Here is an 18,114-nt window from a genome sequence, read left to right on the forward strand (position 1 = left end):
CTGAATAACAGGTGCTGGTGTTACTATATACTACAGAGTGAGAGCTCAGGGAATGAATATTTTCTATACTGACCCTAATGCCTGTTACCACTCCGGATACAGGCAGCAGTCTGACAGAACAGAACCTGAGGGGAACCAGTCAGCTATTAACTCAGGGAAAGAGGAGCTACTAAACTTTTGTTTGCCAAAAAGCGACTGCATGAGGGCTGAGACAAATATACAAATATTACAAACCAAACTTTCATGAGGTGTATTGAAAGCCAGCAGCAGAGTTGGAATCTCTATAGGAAGGAGCAATGGTAACTTTATTGCGTAATGCTTTTGGCTTTAGAAAGTATGTCAAAACTACTCCTTATACTGTTTGCAATGGGTTTCTGCTATTAACTCTTTGTACAGTGAACTGTTGTATGATACTGTCTCCCGGTAACTGACCAGAAGCTGTTTCTAACACTTACATTCAGGGTCATGAACACAAACATTCGGCAATACATGTAAAAGACTTTCCAAAAGGTCATGAGAGAACAGAACCGCTGGTCTGTGTTTCAGCAGTGTAGACCTCAGGTGCAGGAAATGGGAGTGCAATTTTGGTTTAAGTAATTTATGCCAATCATCATGAGCATGGCTGAAGTTACTTGCACACACACCTGGACATTAGTGCAACACCAGTGTTTGAAGTATTCACCCATTTCTGATGCCAACACCTCCCCCACCCAGCTGAAGTAACTGTCTCTGTTAGCATGTAATTTGCCTGATATCTACAGACGCTTGCATGGGGGAAAAGATGCAGGTCCTGGGAGGATGGAGAGAAGCCAGTAGGATGATTGAACTCTCTGGATTCCATCAACACTGGCTAGTTAAAGCACTTCAGCTTCTCTTGGAGGAATTCTTGGGGGTCAGAGTGTATCATTGGGGGCGTTTGGTAGTGGAAAGTTAATGGAGCCTTTTTCTGATTGAATTTATGCATGTGAATCTGGAGTTACACTGTTGAAGTCAATGTTATTGAATTAAGCACCTGGCCCTAAGAATTTATCCCAATATAATGCAAAGGGGCAAGTGGCAGAATTTAAACTATCAGGAGTGGAGAAAATAAAAATATGTTTAATTAAACAATGAAACACATTTATAAATAGCTTGAATGCAGGACACAAAAATACCATTTTCACCATGCACTTGCCATGCGTTTACCCACATCTCATGATACAAAGGGCCACACTCGGAAAGTGGAAGGCCAGAAAACGAGTCTGTCTGAAGGTCACATTTGTAAAATCACATAGTGCTCAAGTAGTCTGTGGAACTCACAGTCAAATCTAATTACAGCAGCGAGGATTTTTTTTTAAAAAAGTCTTGGAAGGGCTCTAAGCCTTCCTGACTTACACCACAAATAATGTCTAAGTATTGGTTCTCGGGAGGGGGGGGGACTTTCCCTTAGAGCAGGTTATCTCATAGCTCCCAATTGCAGGGCTTCTTCCACCTTCATCTGAAGCATCTGGAACTGGCCACTGGATACTGGGCTAGATGAATGACAGGTTTGATCCCGTCTGAAAAGGCCTATTTTCCTAGCAATGCTGTTCTTGCTGATATTTTTTGAGCTCCTGCGAGTCGCTAGACCTGCACAGAGAGCAGAAATATGTCTCGTTAAACATCACGTAATCTCCTTTTTTTTCCTTTCAGGAAGGAAAGTTGAAAACTCCTTGGACTTGCCCAGCACATTATGTCAGCTGTCAATGACACCAAATTAAATTCTGTTGTGTTCCTTCTCACCGGGATACCTGGGCAGGAAGACGTCCGTCTCTGGATCTCTATCCCCTTCTGCTTAGTGTATGTTATTTCAATATTAGGAAATTCAGTCATTCTGTTCATTATAAAAACAGATCCAAGCCTCCATGAGCCCATGTACATTTTCCTTTCCATGTTGGCCGTCACAGCCCTTGGCATATCAATAGCCACCATACCAACGATATTGGGTGTATTCTTGTTTAACTCTAGGAAGATCAGCCTCGATGCCTGTTTAGCCCAGCTGTTCTTCATCCCCTTGCTTCAATGCACTGAATCCTTCATCCTCCTGTTGATGGCCTTTGACCGCTTCATCGCGATCCGTAACCCACTGAGATATGCTTCCATCTTAACCCTGCCGAGAGTAGCCAAGATGGGACTGGTGGCTGTGATAAGAGCGATGGTCATAATACTTCCACTTCCCTTTCTCCTGAAGCGGTTCCAATACTGTCGAGCCAATGTCCTATCCCATTCCTACTGTGTGCACCGGGAGGTCATGAACATGGCTTGTTCGGACATCACAGTCAACAGCATCTATGGATTGTTTACTAAACTCTTAACAATGGGGTTGGACTCGCTCCTCATCTTCCTCTCTTATGTGATGATCCTCAAAACAGTGCTGAGCATCGCGTCCCACAAGGAGTGCCTGAGGGCCCTGAACACCTGCATCTCCCACCTCTGTGCCATCCTGCTTTTCTATACACCAGACCTCGGCCTGGCTATAATACACAGATTTGCAAATAGCTCTTCCCCCTTGCTTCGTATTATCCTGAGCTACATCTCCCTTCTGGTCCCGCCTCTCATGAACCCAATTGTGTACAGCGTGAAAAGCAAACACCTTCGTGCAAGGATAATCAGAGTGTTCATCAAGTAAAAGTTCAGTTCATCACCCAGCTCCAGTGCTAGTGACATGGGAGACGAAAAACATGGGCCTCTTATTCCATCCTGCACCCTTACATCTGAGATGACATGAGCTACTGATCTCCTCGCTGTAGAGAGAGGTTTTCACATGGTCCAAGGCCTGGAGCAATGGGAGAGCGGCTGGTGAGGGAGGACAGTGAACTGGGGGAAGGAGACCAAGGCAGGCAGCAGCATTTAAAATGTGACTATGTTCATGGAGAGACAGGGGACTGGTGAGATGTTGGCCCATAAGGAGCCATATTGGTGGCTGCTCCAACCTCAGAATTTCTCTTGAGACAGTCAATAAAGAGAAGTGTGAGTGAGATTCTGACACGAGTAATGGCAAGAGATTTAGGCCCAGGTTCCCACCCTGGCACCTCCGTTTGTGCTTCCCGAGTGGCTTGCAAAGGGGTGGAAACAATCCTCAGCTCCCCCACACAGGCACAGCTAGCTCCAGCCCAGCCCATTCACTGTAGGTGACCATCTTTTCAAAAGGCAAAAGTGGGACACACACAGGAGCTCCATCCCCTGGGTGACCCTGCCACTGCCCCTCTTCTTCCTATTTGTTGCCCCAGCCACTACTCCTCCACTTCCCCCAAGGCTCCACCCCGCTCTCCATGGCAGAAGCCAGAGCCGGGTCATGGTAAGAGCTGCCCAGGGAGCCAGTGCCACTGTGAGGAGCCCCAGACCCTCCTCCTGCCCTGGCCTAGGGCTTGGGTCCCAAGAGAAGCCCCCAACCTATATCCCCACCCCCCCAAATGTAGAACCCAAGGAATGTGAAGAGTGTGGGGTTCCCCACAGCAGCCTGGGCTCCTAGGACAGCTGTTAGGCCTGGCTCCTGGCTGCCTAGGGGATAGAGCCTCAGGGAAAGAGAAGCAGCGGGGGTTGCATCAAGCCTGAACCAAGTCCTCTCATGGATCACTAACTGGTTAAAGGATAGGAAACAAAGGGTATGAATAAATGGTCAGTTTTCAGAATGGAGAGAGGTAAATAGTGGTGCCCCCAGTGGTCTGTAGTAGGACCAGTGCTGTTCAAGATATTGGAGACACTGTATGGATTTTGGGGGGAGGGGGGCACTTTAGGATATTATGAATACTAGTATTTTAAAATTGCAATGAATTGTGACAGATCTGCCATGTAAGGTATCTGCAGTAATGTTATAATTAGCCTGATAGGATCATCTCATGTATGTGTTCGTATCACCTCTGCATTGTAAGTTATAGGTTTTGTCACCGAAATATCGGGTCCCCCTAGCTGAGAGCCAATAACAGCCAGACAGGGATAAGGAAGAGTTGCTTTATTCTGCAGAAGAAAGGAGACCTTTGCACCTGAGTACAAAAACTCTGTCTTGCACACATTTTACAGATCCTTTATATACATTCAGACAAAGGCCCTTGCCGTGTTAACGCTTGATTGGTGGTTGCCAGACCCATGCTTCTGCTATCTGGTCAGTGAAAACCGTCTTGGGACCAGCTCTAACTACCTTAAGGCCTTGAAAGGGAAGACAGTTGAAAAGTTCAGGCTACTGTGTACTTGAAGTGTCTGTTTCCCCCTAATGCCCGCTGGCTGACATAATGGTTACTAGCTGTTGGGGGGGGGTCACTGCTGACTTTCACAGTCCCCCCTTCGGGCCTGACAAACCCCAAAATTGTCAGGCCCATTATGCAATTTGCGATCAACCTGGAGGGACAGATACTGGGTTTTCTTATGGACATCAGAGCTTTTGATTATAGCATTATAAGGCATTTGGCACATTGTATCATTATCCAAATAACACATAGAAAGAAAAGAAAGAAAAAATTCCATTTAGCAATTGTTCGAAAGAGCCCCGTAAACCATGACCCAAGGTCTGGAAGGAGGTCCTCAAAACTAAAGGTGTGATCAAGAGATACAGCACGGAAAACAACAGCAGCATTCTTAATGGCTTGTAAATCCTGCTCAATTAAGCTGGAATGATTAATATAGAAACAACATTTTCTTGTTGATGGCCTTTGACTGCTTTGTCGTGAACTCTAACCCACTGAGATATGCTTGCATCTTAACTCTTCCGAGAATAGCCAAGATGGGACTGGTGTTTGTGTTAAGAGGGTTTGTCCTAACATTCTCACTCCCCTTTCTCTTGAAGCGGTTCCGATACTGCCAAGCCAATGTCCTCTCCCATTCCTACTACCTGAACCAGGAGGTCATGAAGCTGGCTTGTTCAGATATCACAATCAACAGTATCTATGGCTTGTTTATTAGACTTTTAATGGTAGGGTTGAACTCGTTACTCTTCTTCCTCTCTTATGTGATGATCCTCAAAACAGTGCTGAAAGTCACATCCCCCCCAGAGTGCCTGAGGGCCCTGAACACCTGCGTCTCACACCTCTGTGCAGTTGTGCTCTTTTACACACCAGAGATCAGCTTGTCTCTGTTACACAGATTTGGGAAGGGCTCTCCTCCATTGCTTCAGATTCTCCTGGGCAACATCTACCTGCTGGTCCCACCTCTGATGAATCCAATTGTGTATAGCGTAAAAAGCAAACACCTTCATGCAAGGATAATCAGGGTGTTTGTCAAGTGATGGGTCAGTTCATCACCCGGGGCCAGCACTGGTTACATGGCAGATGAAAATCAGGGGCCACCCATTCCGTCCTGGACCCTTACATCCGAGATGACATAAGCAATTGATCTCCACTCTGTAGACAGAGGCTCAGGCAGGATCTAAGGCCTGGAATAATGGGATAGGGGCTGTTCCTGCTTCCTGGTGAGGGAGGACAGTGCACTGGGGGAAGGTGACCAAGGCAGACAGCAGCATTTACAAAATTACTATGTTCCTGGAGTGACTGGGAATGGTTAGGTGTTGGGCCATAAAGAGCTGTATCAGCGGTTGAAGCAGTCTCGATAGAATCAATAAGGAGACGGGATGTGGATGTTGTTTCGCATTATAACTGGCCCATCACTGGCCCATCTCAGGTTAAACATCCAGGGGCCACGAAAAAAGGTGCCGAGCTTCTTTGGCAGTTTCAGTCCTGGCCCTTCCTGAGCGCTCTGGATGCTGCGTGATCCATGGGGCTGCATCAGCTGTGGACAGGGGCTATTCAAGGGGCACAGACACCCACCCTCCCCTTACCCCCTTAGCCAAGTCCTAATGACTGAGTCATGTCAGAGACATGATTAACACCAGCAGCCCAGGAGAAGCCATTCACACCGCCCCCCCCACTCTGTTTGTGACTCTGCACACAGCACACCTGCTGAAACCACTACTCATGTAGGCAGAGCTGAGCATGTGAGTGAGGGTCTGACACACAGGAGTCCTGGTAAGAGACTAAGGCCCAGATTCCCGGGGGAGGGGCAAGTGGGACAATTTGCCCCAGGCCCTGGATCCCTCAGGGACCCCGCGGAGTGACTGACGTGCCCCCCGCTGCCAAAATGCTGCCAAAGACCTGGACAGCTGTCGGGTGAGTACAAGCGCCGCAGCTCCCCCACTTTGCCCCAGACCTCCTTAAACCTCTGGGCGTCCTTGTTCTCCTCCCCTCTGTTTGCCCTGCTGCAGGGTTGAAATGGTCCTCAACTCCCCCACAGCGGCCCAGCTAGCTCCTATCCCAGCCCAGCCCATTCAGTGTAGGGTGACCACCTTTCCAAAAAACAAAAGCAGATCATATGCAGGATCCACATCCCCACATTGACCCCGTTCCTGCTCCTCCTCTTCCCCTGAGTCCCCTTCCTCTTCCCTATCTGTTCCCCAAGCCCCACCTCCTGCTCCTCCTCTTTATCTGAGCTCCGCCCCCCCTCCAGGCCCAAGGTCAGAGACCAACTGACCTAAGAGCTGCCCAGGGAGCCAGAGCCACTGTATGGAGCCCCAGACCCCCCTCCTGCCATGGGCAAGTAGCTGGGGGCCCCGAGAGCAGCCCCCAGCCTGTGACTCTGCCCCCCAGGATGCATCCCCTTAGGGAAGTTGTAGAGTTTGAGGCTCCCCACAGAGGCCTGGTATTCCAGGGCAGCTCTTACCACAGCCCAGCTCTGGTCTGGCCAGGTAGCAGAATCTCAGGGGTAGTGGAGGTGCAGGGGAAGGGCCTAGTAGGAAGTGATGGGGACAGGGGTCAGGGTGTCAAGGGAAGAGATTGGGCAGCTTATGTGGCAAGCCTGATCCCAGCCAGCAGGGTGGCGGGGGGCTCTTGAGTAAAGGAGGAGGGTGGGCCTGCGGGGTAGGAGACCTTGTGTTTTGGAGAAGACTGAATAAATGCGACCCCACAAAGGGGGCTCTTGTTTTAAGAATCCCAGGCTGAGAGGCAGTTATTGCAAGGACTTTAGAGATAATGGCAGGGCCTCTGCAAGGCCCAAGGAATCACTCTGGGGTGGCCCCTGTGTGCAGGAACTTGGCCAGAGTGTGCCATGCTCTTGGAAGCCGTTACCGCTGGGTGGAATTCCCCACAACCCCCAGGCTGCTCTAAACTCTGCTGAAGCAGGGGGAGAACAAGCCAGTGAATCAATCCTCTGTAACATGCTCCTTGCTTTCCCCACTCGCTGAGTCCATCCGGGCCTGTTACCTCTCAGATGGCTGGAATGCTACCTGTGGTCTGTGCATTGCTCTGTGACTCAACAGAACTGGGTTTGATTCCTTTCCCCTGTGTGACCATGTGCCATTGGCTGTCTCTGAGCCTCTGCACAGGTGGGTAATAACCCTGCCCTGTCTCACAGTGGTGGTGGGAAGATATATACACTCAATGTGCTAATATTCTCTCACTAGGGAGCCACATGAGACCCTAAGATCAGGGTGTGACTCTACTTCCCATATTCTTCATAGAAATATTGTTATAAGATGATTATAGCATATCTAGGATGTATTTTATGCAAGATGAATCACGTAAGGTATCACTGGAAAGATTATGATTTACTGACTATGATTATATTATTTGTATGTATGTATCATTTCTGCCTCTGAAGTTAGGAATATTGACTAGGTAACAATTACAACTGTGTTTAGACCTGGAGAACACCCACCAGATATTATGCAATCAGCCTGGATGGGCCATTAGGGAGAAAAATAGGAGATTGAACATGCTAATCTTGCACCTTCCTGAGAAGCTTCCTGGGATGCTGTTTTGACCCTTACGTGGTCCAAGGCCGACTGCCCCGCCTCTTCATGGGGTTCTGCTGCAGCCTTCACCACAAGCCGCTTCACTCCACCAACCGCTCTGCTCCTCCAGCCATCACACAAACTGCTCCGCTCTGCTCGCCAACCCGTGGGCCGCACCAACCATCCTACAAACTGCTCCTCTCACCCTCCCATGGGCTGCACCAACCATCCCACAAACTGCTCAGCTCTGCTAGCAATAAAACTTCAGGCTCCCCCCCTAGTTAACACAACACTCAGTGATTTCAGCTTGTAGTAGAGAAGCCCCAGTGCTGGTGCACTATTTGCCCAAAGTGCACTCAGCATACCAGCCTGAAATTAGATCTTAATAGAATCAAAATTAGCTCTGCTATTCAACAATGGAAAGAGAAAATAATGCAATTGTTGTTTCAGGCCCTCAAAAGGGGGCCAAGACCATCAGGTACAAACATCTGTCCCCAGCCTCTCACCATTCACTGGGTTTTGTAACCCATGCCCCTTGTCTAGCGAGTGCTACTTAGGTAATGGTGAGTTCCTCTGTCATACAACAGTTCCACTGGCCTTGATTCACAGAATCAGGGTAACAAAACTTTATTCTTTATTCTTCCGTCCCCAATAACAGAGAAACTGGGGACCCCACACCAGCCAAAGTAACCACTTTCAGTTGCTGTGGGCTCATGCTAGGCTGGTGGGTGTGCTTATGCAAACAAGCTCAGTCCCTGGAATTCTTTTCCACACTCGCGGTAATTCATCACCAGATGTCAGGGTAGAGCTCATCCTGACTCTGCTTACATCCAACCCCCAACCGAGAATTTATCGCCCCGACAAATCACACTCCCTATTATACCAACTAACTGGTTCCCTCCAAAAGGCCTCAGATAGCCCACTTTAGCTTCCACAAGTCTGTGTGCTAAACCTATTGGTTCCTCACTAATCACCCCAGGTGCATCATATGTCAACTGTTTTACTGGTCTTATTACCCTGTCTCGTCTATTGAGAATCTCTGTTGCCATGGTAGGGGGGACAGCCTCTTGAGCAACGGATGGAGAGGTTTCCTTTGAGGGCGCCTCGGCTACTTGCATAGTCTCCTGCATTTCTAGTTCTAACAGTGGAGGGTCCAAAGTGCCCAGGACATCCTCCACCTGTATGTCTCCACTGTCCAATAACTTGTATTTGTCATCACATGGGGTCCCCACCAGTGGCTCAGGGGTGTCAGGAATGGGCCTAAATACTTCTGCCATGGGGTTTAGGGCGGAAGAGGAGGAGCTCACTTTTGAGTCAGCTGATCGAGACTGAAATCTTGTCTCCATCCCAGCATACACCATGGTTGTGTCCTCCTCCTCAGACTGATTCTTGGATGTGCTGCATAGGGGTAGGTTAGCTGCAGGGGGCCGGCTGTCCATGTTGGAGGGCAGCTTTGGTCCAGCACCTTCGTTCTGTCCGGTTGCCCTGTTGTGGCCCATCTCATAAGGGGTGCCTACCAATTCCCCCACAGGGAGTAAAAGGTTTCTATGCACTGTCTTTGTCTGCCCGGGACCCTCTTCAGGTTTGATCTTGTAGACCAGCAGGTCTCCTAGCTTTTCCATCACCAAGTAAGGTATTGCCTTCCATCTGTCAGCTATCTTGTGTTTGCCAGCAATACCCAAATTTCGCAGCAGGACTCTGTCCCCCGGCTGGAGTTCTTGCAGATATACCCTAGCATCATATTGATGTTTGTTGCAGTCTGCGTTCTTCCGAGTCGCGGATGTAGCTAAGTGATAAGCATCCCACAGCTTTTCTCTTAGTCTGGATACATATTGCTGATGAGTTTCATAGCTATCTCCATCCTCTGATACACCAAAGCACAGGTCTATGGGTAATCTTGGTTTTCGCCCAAACATCAAGAGATATGGGTTGACTCCCGTAGGGTTGGTCTTTGTGGCATTGTAGGCGTGCACCAGAAATGCGACATGTTGGCTCCAGGTTGCCTTCTGCTCTGGCCGCAAAGTCCCCAACATATCTAATAGGGTTCGGTTGAACCTCTCTGGCTGAGGATCACCTTGTTGGTGATAAGGCGTTTTTCTAGACCAGGGGTCGGAAACATTTGGCATGCGGCTCGCCAGGGTAAGCACCCTAGCGGGCCGGGCCAGTTTATTTACCTGCTGACGCAGCAGGTTCGGCCGATCGCGGCCCCCACTGGCCGAGGTTCACCGTCCTGGGTCAATGGGGATGGCGGGAAGTCGTGGCCAGCACATCCCTCGCCCGCGCCGCTTCCCGCCACCCCCATTGGCCCGGGACGGTGAACTGTGGTTAGTGGGGGCCGCGATCGGCCAAACCTGCCGCGTCAGCAGGTAAATAAACTGGCCCGGCCCACTAGGGTGCTTACCCTGGCGAGCCGAGTGCCAAACGTTGCCGACCCCTGTACTAGACTTTTTAATCCCCACTATCCTCAGCACCTCCTTCAGAAGTTGACTCTCAAAGTCCCGCCCTTGATCCGAATGTATCTGGGATGGGAATCCATAAACTCAGAAATATTTTTCCCACAGTACTTGAGTGACAGTGGTGGCCCTCTGATCATGTGTGAGATATGCCTGGACAAATCGCGTATAACGGTCGGTCACTACTAGAATGTTCCCAATAGTCCTCCTGTCTACTTCCAAGGAAAAGAAATCAATGCATACCAGCTCCAGAGTTTTGTTGCTGGTGATGTTCTTCAGATATAAAGCCCTCGTGAGCAGAGTTTTCCTTTGAACACATCAAGCGCAGGTCTCACATTTCCTGCGAACATCTTCAGCTGTCCAGGGTCAATAGAACCTACTACGAATAAATTCCAGGGTCCTCTCCATCCCTAAATGTCCAAAGTCATCATGCAGGGCCCTCATGGCTAGGGCTCTGTACCCTTTCGGCAGCACTAGTTGAGTCCGTTGCTTTTGTAAAGGGTCTGTGGTCACTCGGTGTAGCACTCCCTGAATCAATTTTAGTTTGGTCCATTTTCCCAATAGTAGTTTACCTTCCGGATTAGGTGGGACAACTGCAGCTGGGTTTCGCCTCTCCCTTATGGCAAGTAGTGTATCACGAATATCAGTATCTTGCAGCTGGGCTTCCTGCCAGTCAGACACATTGAGCATGGGCAAAGGAGATTGGTCCAATGCAATATAGTTCACTGAAGAAGAAGGCACGCATTCAGGGGGCAGGCCCAAAGCTTCTGCAGCACATCCATGAAGGCTCTCATGGGCCTCTGGCTCTCGGCGACTCACACTGCAAATAGCTCTCACTCCATCTGTGGGTATCACAGCAACTCCTGGTGCCTGTGGACGCCTGGACAATGCATCTGCATCTACATTGCTTCTCCCTGATCGGTATTGAATGCTGAAGTCATAGCTAGCCAAAGCGGCCACCCATCTTTGCCCTGTAGCATCCAGCTTAGTACTCGTTAATACATAGGTCAATAGATTGTTGTCTGTCCACACCTGGAATTGAGCACCATACAAGTAGTCTCGAAATTTCTCAGTGATGGCCAATTTCAAGGCCAAGAACTCCACCTTGTGGGTGGGATAGCGAGTTTCACTATCAGACAGTCCTCAGCTTGCAAAGTCTACAGGTTTACGTTTGCCTTCCACTTCCTGGTACAGTACTGCTCCCAGACCCTCCAAGCTGGCATCAGTATGCAGGATAAACAGCTTGCTTGGGTCAGCAAAGACTAGGACCGGAGCATGAGTTAGGCAAGTAATGATTTCTCAAAAAGCCCTTTCACATCTCTCATCCCACCGTGGCCCAAATGGTTCGAAAGGGCCATAGTGTTTCTGCACAGCAGGCTTTGGGGACCTCCCCTTATTCTTGGTCTTAGATTTGTTCTTGCTGGACTGGTATCCGTTGGTAAGATCATTCAGAGGTTTTACAATCGTAGCATAATTTTTCACAAATCTGCAGTAGTAGCCACTAAACCCAAGAAAGGTCTTGAGTTCTCTGTAGTTACTTGGACATGGCCATTTAGTGAGGGCTTCCATTTTATCGGGATCAGTACTCACACCCACTTGGGACACGATGTGACCCACATACTTCATTGAGGTCCTGCAGAACTGGCATTTGTCAATTGAAAGCTTCAAACCATAATCCTCCAACCTATCAAGCACTTTAAGAAGTCTTTCTTCATGCTCCTCCAAGGTTCTTCCAAACACAATCAGGTCATCCAAATAAACTAACACTTGCAGTAAATTCAAGTGCCCCACAACTTTCTCCATAAGATGTTGAAATATGGCAGGTGCTCCAGAAATACCTTGGGGCATGCGTTCGAACTGATAAAACCCTAAAGGGCAGATGAAGGCTCTCTTTTCCTTATCTTCTGCACCCAGAGGGATCTGGTAGTATCCACTCCGAAGATCCAACACAGAGAACCACTGGCTTCCCAGCAAACAGGCTAAGGCATCCTGGACTCAGGGCATTGTGTACTGGTCATCCACCATACGGCGGTTTAGGGTGAGGTAGTCAATACGTATCTGGATTTTCCCATTCCTTTTTACGGACCACCACAATAGGCGAGGCATAGGGACTCCGGGACTCTGTAATGATGCCATTCGCAGCCACCTCCTGAAGATGTTGTCGCACATCTTCCATCTCGGAGAGGGCAATCCTCCTAGATCTCTCCCTGAAAGGTCAAGAGTCATGTAGTCTGATGTTGTGCTCTACTCCTTTTGCAGATCCCACATCCCACTCATGCAATGAGAACATCTTGGATCTTTCACAAAGTTTCCTCCACAGGTGATCTTTCCATTCCTCCGACTATGGTGAAACTCCAAAGTCAAACTTTGCTGGGTCTATTGTCGGAACTTGAGTCTCACACTGGGGTTTTACAATTGATTCAGGCTCGAAGAGGTCTGCTATCTTTTGTCCTTGCTTCACAATAACATCTCGACTTGTTTCATTAGCAATAAGTATAGTCACCTTTTCATGGGTTTCAGCAGGCAGGATTATGACTCCACTGGGGACTAGCACTCCTTCCGGGAGCTCTCCTTCAACTGGCTGCTTTACCATTGCTAATGCCCCTTTACTGCCTTTCATCCAGGTACTCATGACAAGCACTTCTTGCTCCGTCCTTGCAGGCACTACTAAGGGGGTTGTGCCCCTATACTTCCGTGTCCCAATCGGTAGCTCAGCTGTCTCCTTTTTAGCTCTCTCAATCTTCCTATAAGCTTCAGCACAAAGTGTATGGATCATCAGGGTGTTCTGGTACTGGTCCCCAGCCCATAGTCTGCAGTAATCCACAAGCACGTTGAAGAGAGTGGTGTTGGTCCCTATCAGCACAGACACATCAGAGGTCCCTTTAGGGTCAGGACATATTAAGGCAGCTGTGTCTACCTCTACCCTTACCCCAGCAACCTCCTCTGGGAATTCCAGATGCACTATGACATACCCTTGGTAGGGGTATTCATCCATGCTGAGGCCGCACAGTCCGACACCAGTCAGTGGGTGTATAGGCAGGTGTCTAAGCATCTGTTGGTAGAATGACTGAAATATAATAGTCACTTGAGATCCAGTGTCAAGCACGGCTTTACACTCCACCCCTTCAATCCTCACCATGACCTCTGCTCGAGGCCCTATCAGTCCTGAAGGGATCCCAGCTCTACGGTCTTTTCTGGGGGAATCTTCAAATCCTCCAGGCCTGGGTGGTCTCCGTCCCCGGACTCTCTGGCAGCTACCGGATCTCTCCCAACTGATCCTCAGCTTTCCATACACGAAGGAGGGATTTTCTTCATTATGGCACTTGGCAGCACTGTGTTCATCCTGACCACATCGGTAGCAGAAGAATTGTCCTTTCCCCCTTCGCCTGGGTGGGATGGTGGCTCTAAATGCTGACTTCTCCATTGCCACAGTCAGAGGCTCCTTATTCCTGGAAGTCTTAGCTCGGTCAATGGTGCTTTGCAGTTCAGCTATCCGTTCTGTCAGGACATGCATTCGTTGGGCAAGTTCCTCTGTGGTGCCCACCATCAGTACACTGGCCATTTGCGGTGGTGTTGTGCTGGCTGGCTCCAATGTTTGGGCTTCCCAAAACTCGCTGGCAGCCTGTCTTTCTTCCTTTTCTCTGACCTCCTTTATCAGCTGGGAGTAACTTGGGGGATGTTCCCATCGTTCTCTTAGCCGGAGATGAAGTAGAATCGGGTTCTGATACTGAGTTCCTCTTACAATTTGAACCAGTCACGTCTTATCCATCTGTTCAGCAGTAACTGCTCCCCTCATGACAGCTCTCTGAAGCAGCCTCTCCAGCCTCTGTATATAGGCTGAAATCTTCTCTCCCCTTTGCTGTCGGGAATTAAGGAACTTACAGTAACTGTCTTCACCACAAGCCGCTTCATTCCACCAGCCGCTCCACTCCTCCAGCCATCCCACAAACTGCTCTGCTCGCCGCCCTGTGGGCTGCACCAACCGTCCCACAAACTGCTCAGCTCTGTTAGCAATAAATCTTCAGGCTCCCCCACTAGTTAACACAGCACTCAGTGATTTCAGCTTGTAGTGGGGAACCCCAGTGCTGGTGCACTATTTGCCCAAAGTAAATTCAACATACCAGCCTGTAATTAGATTCTTAATAGAATCAAAATTAGCTCTGCTATTCAATAGTGGAGACAGAAAATGGTACAATTAGTGGTTTAGGCTCTCAAAAGGTGCCTAGACCATCAGGTACAAACATCTGTCCCCAGCCTCTCACCATTCACTGGGTTTTGTAACCCATGCCCCTTGTCTAGCGAGTTCTACTTAGGTAATGGTGAGTCCCTCTGTCATACAACAGTTCCACTGGCCTTGATTCACAAAATCAGGGTAACAAATCTTTATTCTTCCTGCCCAATAACAGAGAAACTGGGGATCCCACACCCGCCAAAGTAACCACTTTCAGTTGCTGTGGGCTCATGCTAGGCCAGTGTGTGTGCCAATGCAAACGAGATCAGTCCCTGGATTTCTTTTCCACACTCGGTATAATTCACCACCAGATGTCAGGCTAGAGCTCATCCTGACTCTGCTTACATCTATAAGGCATAGAATTGAGTTTTTCAGGGTTTCACAGAAGCCCTGCCCAAGATGACTGCTGAAAACACTTAAGACTGATCTGGGGAAGAAAGGACTGGACTCAGGCTAGAAGGTGTCTGGCCTGTGAAAGGAATACCTGGAATTCTACGCTGCAAGCAAGAGCAGGTTGTCTTCAAGAAACTCTGCAACCTTCTTAAAACACCATTTAGGGATGTACATTATTACTTGTAGCCAGTTTCTTTAGTGGATTAAGCTTAGTTTGCGTGTTTGTTTTATTTGCTCAGTAATCCAATTTGATCTGTTTGCTGTCACATATAATCACTAAAATCTATATTTTTGTACTTAATAAACTTGTTTTTGTTTATTCTAAAACCCAGTTTGTGGAATTCATAATGGACAAGGGGACCTGTGTGTATATTCCTCCACATTCAGGGAGGGAGTGCTGGACAGTTCTCTGTGCAGCGCAGAACAACACAGTTTTGGGTTTACACTCCTGATGGAGTGTGTATTTCAGTGCCGGGCAATTCCTGACCTGAGTCTTTCCATGCAGAGCTGATTTCAGTGTCTGTGGCTTTCTCCAGCTGGATGTGTCCCTACCCGTGTGTGTGTGCTGGAGGAGCTCAGCAGGACAGTGTAAGAGAGCCCAGGTTGGTGGAACAGGTGGGCTCAATGATACCCCAGTACATCAGGTGGCACCCCAGAGGAGGGAGAAGTCTGTCACAAAGGGTTATCTCAGGGTTCCAAAGAGCAACACCTCTGACATTTGTCTATAAGAGACTTCTTACCTTGTAACACGGACACAGCTGAGCACTATGGTGCCTGGCCCCAGACTCAGACAAGTTTCAGCAAAGGGGCACATCTTTTTTGCCCACAAAAAAGGGGCAAACAGATGGTAAGATGCTCTCAGAGACACAGGGAACAGATTGCTCTGGTCAGAAGCACCCAAAGGGAAGCGACTGATGTGTCCCATCAGATGAAATTGGTGATAAGTGTTTAGCATAGATGGGATATTGTTCCCAGCTCCAAGAGTGGGACAATTGTGAGATTCCGCCCAAGACAAGATAGAACCTGGTTTAGAGGATAAAGAAACCATATATCCCAGTGTCAAGGCTGATTCCCCACTCTGGCACTTCAAGTGCAGAAGGTGGGGGCCTGCAAGGACTTTAAAAAATGAATACCTGCCACTTCAGACTTGTATTGAACTCCCAAGGTTACAGATCCCCCTGGCCTTGGATAGTAGTGCTGCCACCACCAAGTGCAGAACCCCTTGGAGAGCCCAGGAAGGTGCAATTGGGAATTACTTCCTCTGGGGTACCCTCCAGCAGTTTCACCTCCCCTCTGGGCAATAGCTGTGAAAAGGAAAAAGAAAAAGGAATCAGCTGTTGCTACCAGCTAACTGAAAAACAGGTACACAGACCTCTTAAGATACAGAAATCCAATTATGTTCTTAAAAAAGGTAAAGCTAAAATTTGTTAGTCTCTAAGGTGCCACAAGTACTCCTGTTCTTCTTTTTGCGGATACAGACTAACACGGCTGCTACTCTGAAACCTATCCTTATAGAAGGTGCTGGTGGGACCTACTCTGGCAAACTGTGTAAGATTCTGGTCACTCGTATTCAAGAAAGAAGATTTCAGACTGGACCAGGTGAGGAGAAGAGCTCCTAGGATGGGCAGGGGAATAGAGGGCCTGTCTTCACGTGGAGACTGAACGAGCTTGGCTGGTTTAGCCTAACAAAATGCAGGTTGAGTGGGGACTGGATTGCTCTATACATATGTGATGTGAGGTGTCTATGGAAAAGTTATGGTTTGGTGACTATAATTATTCTATTTGTATGAATATGTATAATTTTTGTATATGGAGTTATTCATATTGACCATGTATCTGTATTTCAAATGTGCTTGCATCTGGCTAAGACGCACAAAGCTTTACTCACAGTCTGCCAGCACACTGTGAATAGCCTATTCCAATTGAATGACCCATCAACAAAGACAATGGGCCATGGGGAAAGCTTGTCTTCGCCTGATGAACTGTCCTGGGACATTCATTCAGCCCATGAATAATGGCTGCCATGACTCATGGAAGCATGCAAGGGCATTTGACTAGATCACATGATACTGAACTCCATTTTGGTGCTGTATTTTTCCATAAACTGGGCTGGGCACTTGGTTTGGAACAAAGGGGTTCTGGTCATATAGTCACTGGGTGGGGAACCTGAACTCTTCCCAACACCCCTTGGTGATGAGGCCTGTCATTAGCACAGCCCCCTTTGACAAGGGAGTTTTGGGCCCCTCCTGCAGCTTGGCAGCAATAGGGGGAATCAGGACATGCTTTCAGAGAGAGAAGGATCTGGAGAACATTGCCTGGCCAAACAGAGCCCTGCTGGGCTGCCCCTCACTCTGATCCTGACCCTCACCCCATCCATGAGCACTGAGAGCCGCTCTAGCGCTGGAGATAGACCACACACCATGCATTCAAATTTACATCATCACCAAGCTTGGGGGTAGCTGGATCTGGGGTAGGAGTTGTTTGAGTCCAATAGAAAGTTAGGCACAGGCACTTGGAGCTGGGCATGGGTTACAACCCTTTCTATTGAGAATCTGCATGGCCTTGCTTAGCTGGTGTGTGCATGTCTCATGCCTGAGGAAGAGGAGGAGACCCTTTGAACTGTTACTCAGGAACCAGTGACTCTGCGAGCTCATCACTGCTATATCCGGCTATCTGTGGTGTAACCCTGTTCCTTACAACAGGAGGCTTTGTAGCCCATTGCAGAGGGAAACAGTGTATCTGCCATAGATGGACTGTGTGACTAGAAATGTCCACTAACTAACCCTCAGTGCTCTGATTTGTTGGTGCAGCCAGCAGCGCCAGCTCCTGGGATTTTATTGGGAGTGTCACACTATTTCCTGTCTTCCTTAAAGCCCCAGCTTCAGGAATCAAGACACTACTCAGGAACCTAAGCTTTCAGTTTTCTTTAAAATGTTTCTTTTTAAAAAGTGAGTTGCAGAAAAGCTAGAAAACCTGAAGCAGATGCACCGCAAAGGCTGAGAAAACAAAGGCATATGAAAATGACCCCCACATTCATGTATTTTAAAATCCCATTATTTTTAAACTTATCTCATGATTTTTCGGGATGTGACTCATACTTGTTGAATAGGGCTGAGTGATACTGCATACCCAATTCAACTGATATGCTCTCATTCAGCCACAAGGTGCTGGGCTCAACCCCAGAATTTGCTGAGTGAAATTCCCTGGTCTGTGTTTTGCAGAAACTCAGTACAGATGTCAGCAATAGACCTTTATGTCCCTAATATCTGTGAACATGGGTACACAAAATCTGACATGTCCCAACT

General features: G+C 48.4%; 1 protein-coding gene across 1 annotated transcript; it reads left to right on the forward strand.

The window, feature by feature from the left end:
• The first annotated feature begins 1,711 nt into the window (after positions 1-1,711).
• Positions 1,712-2,799, forward strand: LOC101931642 (olfactory receptor 51G2-like). The gene has a single exon (XM_005311814.2). The coding sequence runs from the start codon at positions 1,712-1,714 to the stop codon at positions 2,645-2,647; it is 936 nt and encodes a 311-aa protein (XP_005311871.2). The 3' UTR covers positions 2,648-2,799.
• The last annotated feature ends 15,315 nt before the right edge of the window (positions 2,800-18,114 follow it).

The sequence above is a fragment of the Chrysemys picta genome, chromosome 1 (genome assembly GCF_011386835.1).
Source record: "Chrysemys picta bellii isolate R12L10 chromosome 1, ASM1138683v2, whole genome shotgun sequence".
Lineage (NCBI taxonomy): Eukaryota > Metazoa > Chordata > Testudines > Emydidae > Chrysemys > Chrysemys picta.

Excerpts from the sequence above, each read along its gene's own strand:
- LOC101931642 (XM_005311814.2), top strand. The coding sequence starts at position 1,712 with ATGTCAGCTGTCAATGACACCAAATTAAATTCTGTTGTGTTCCTTCTC.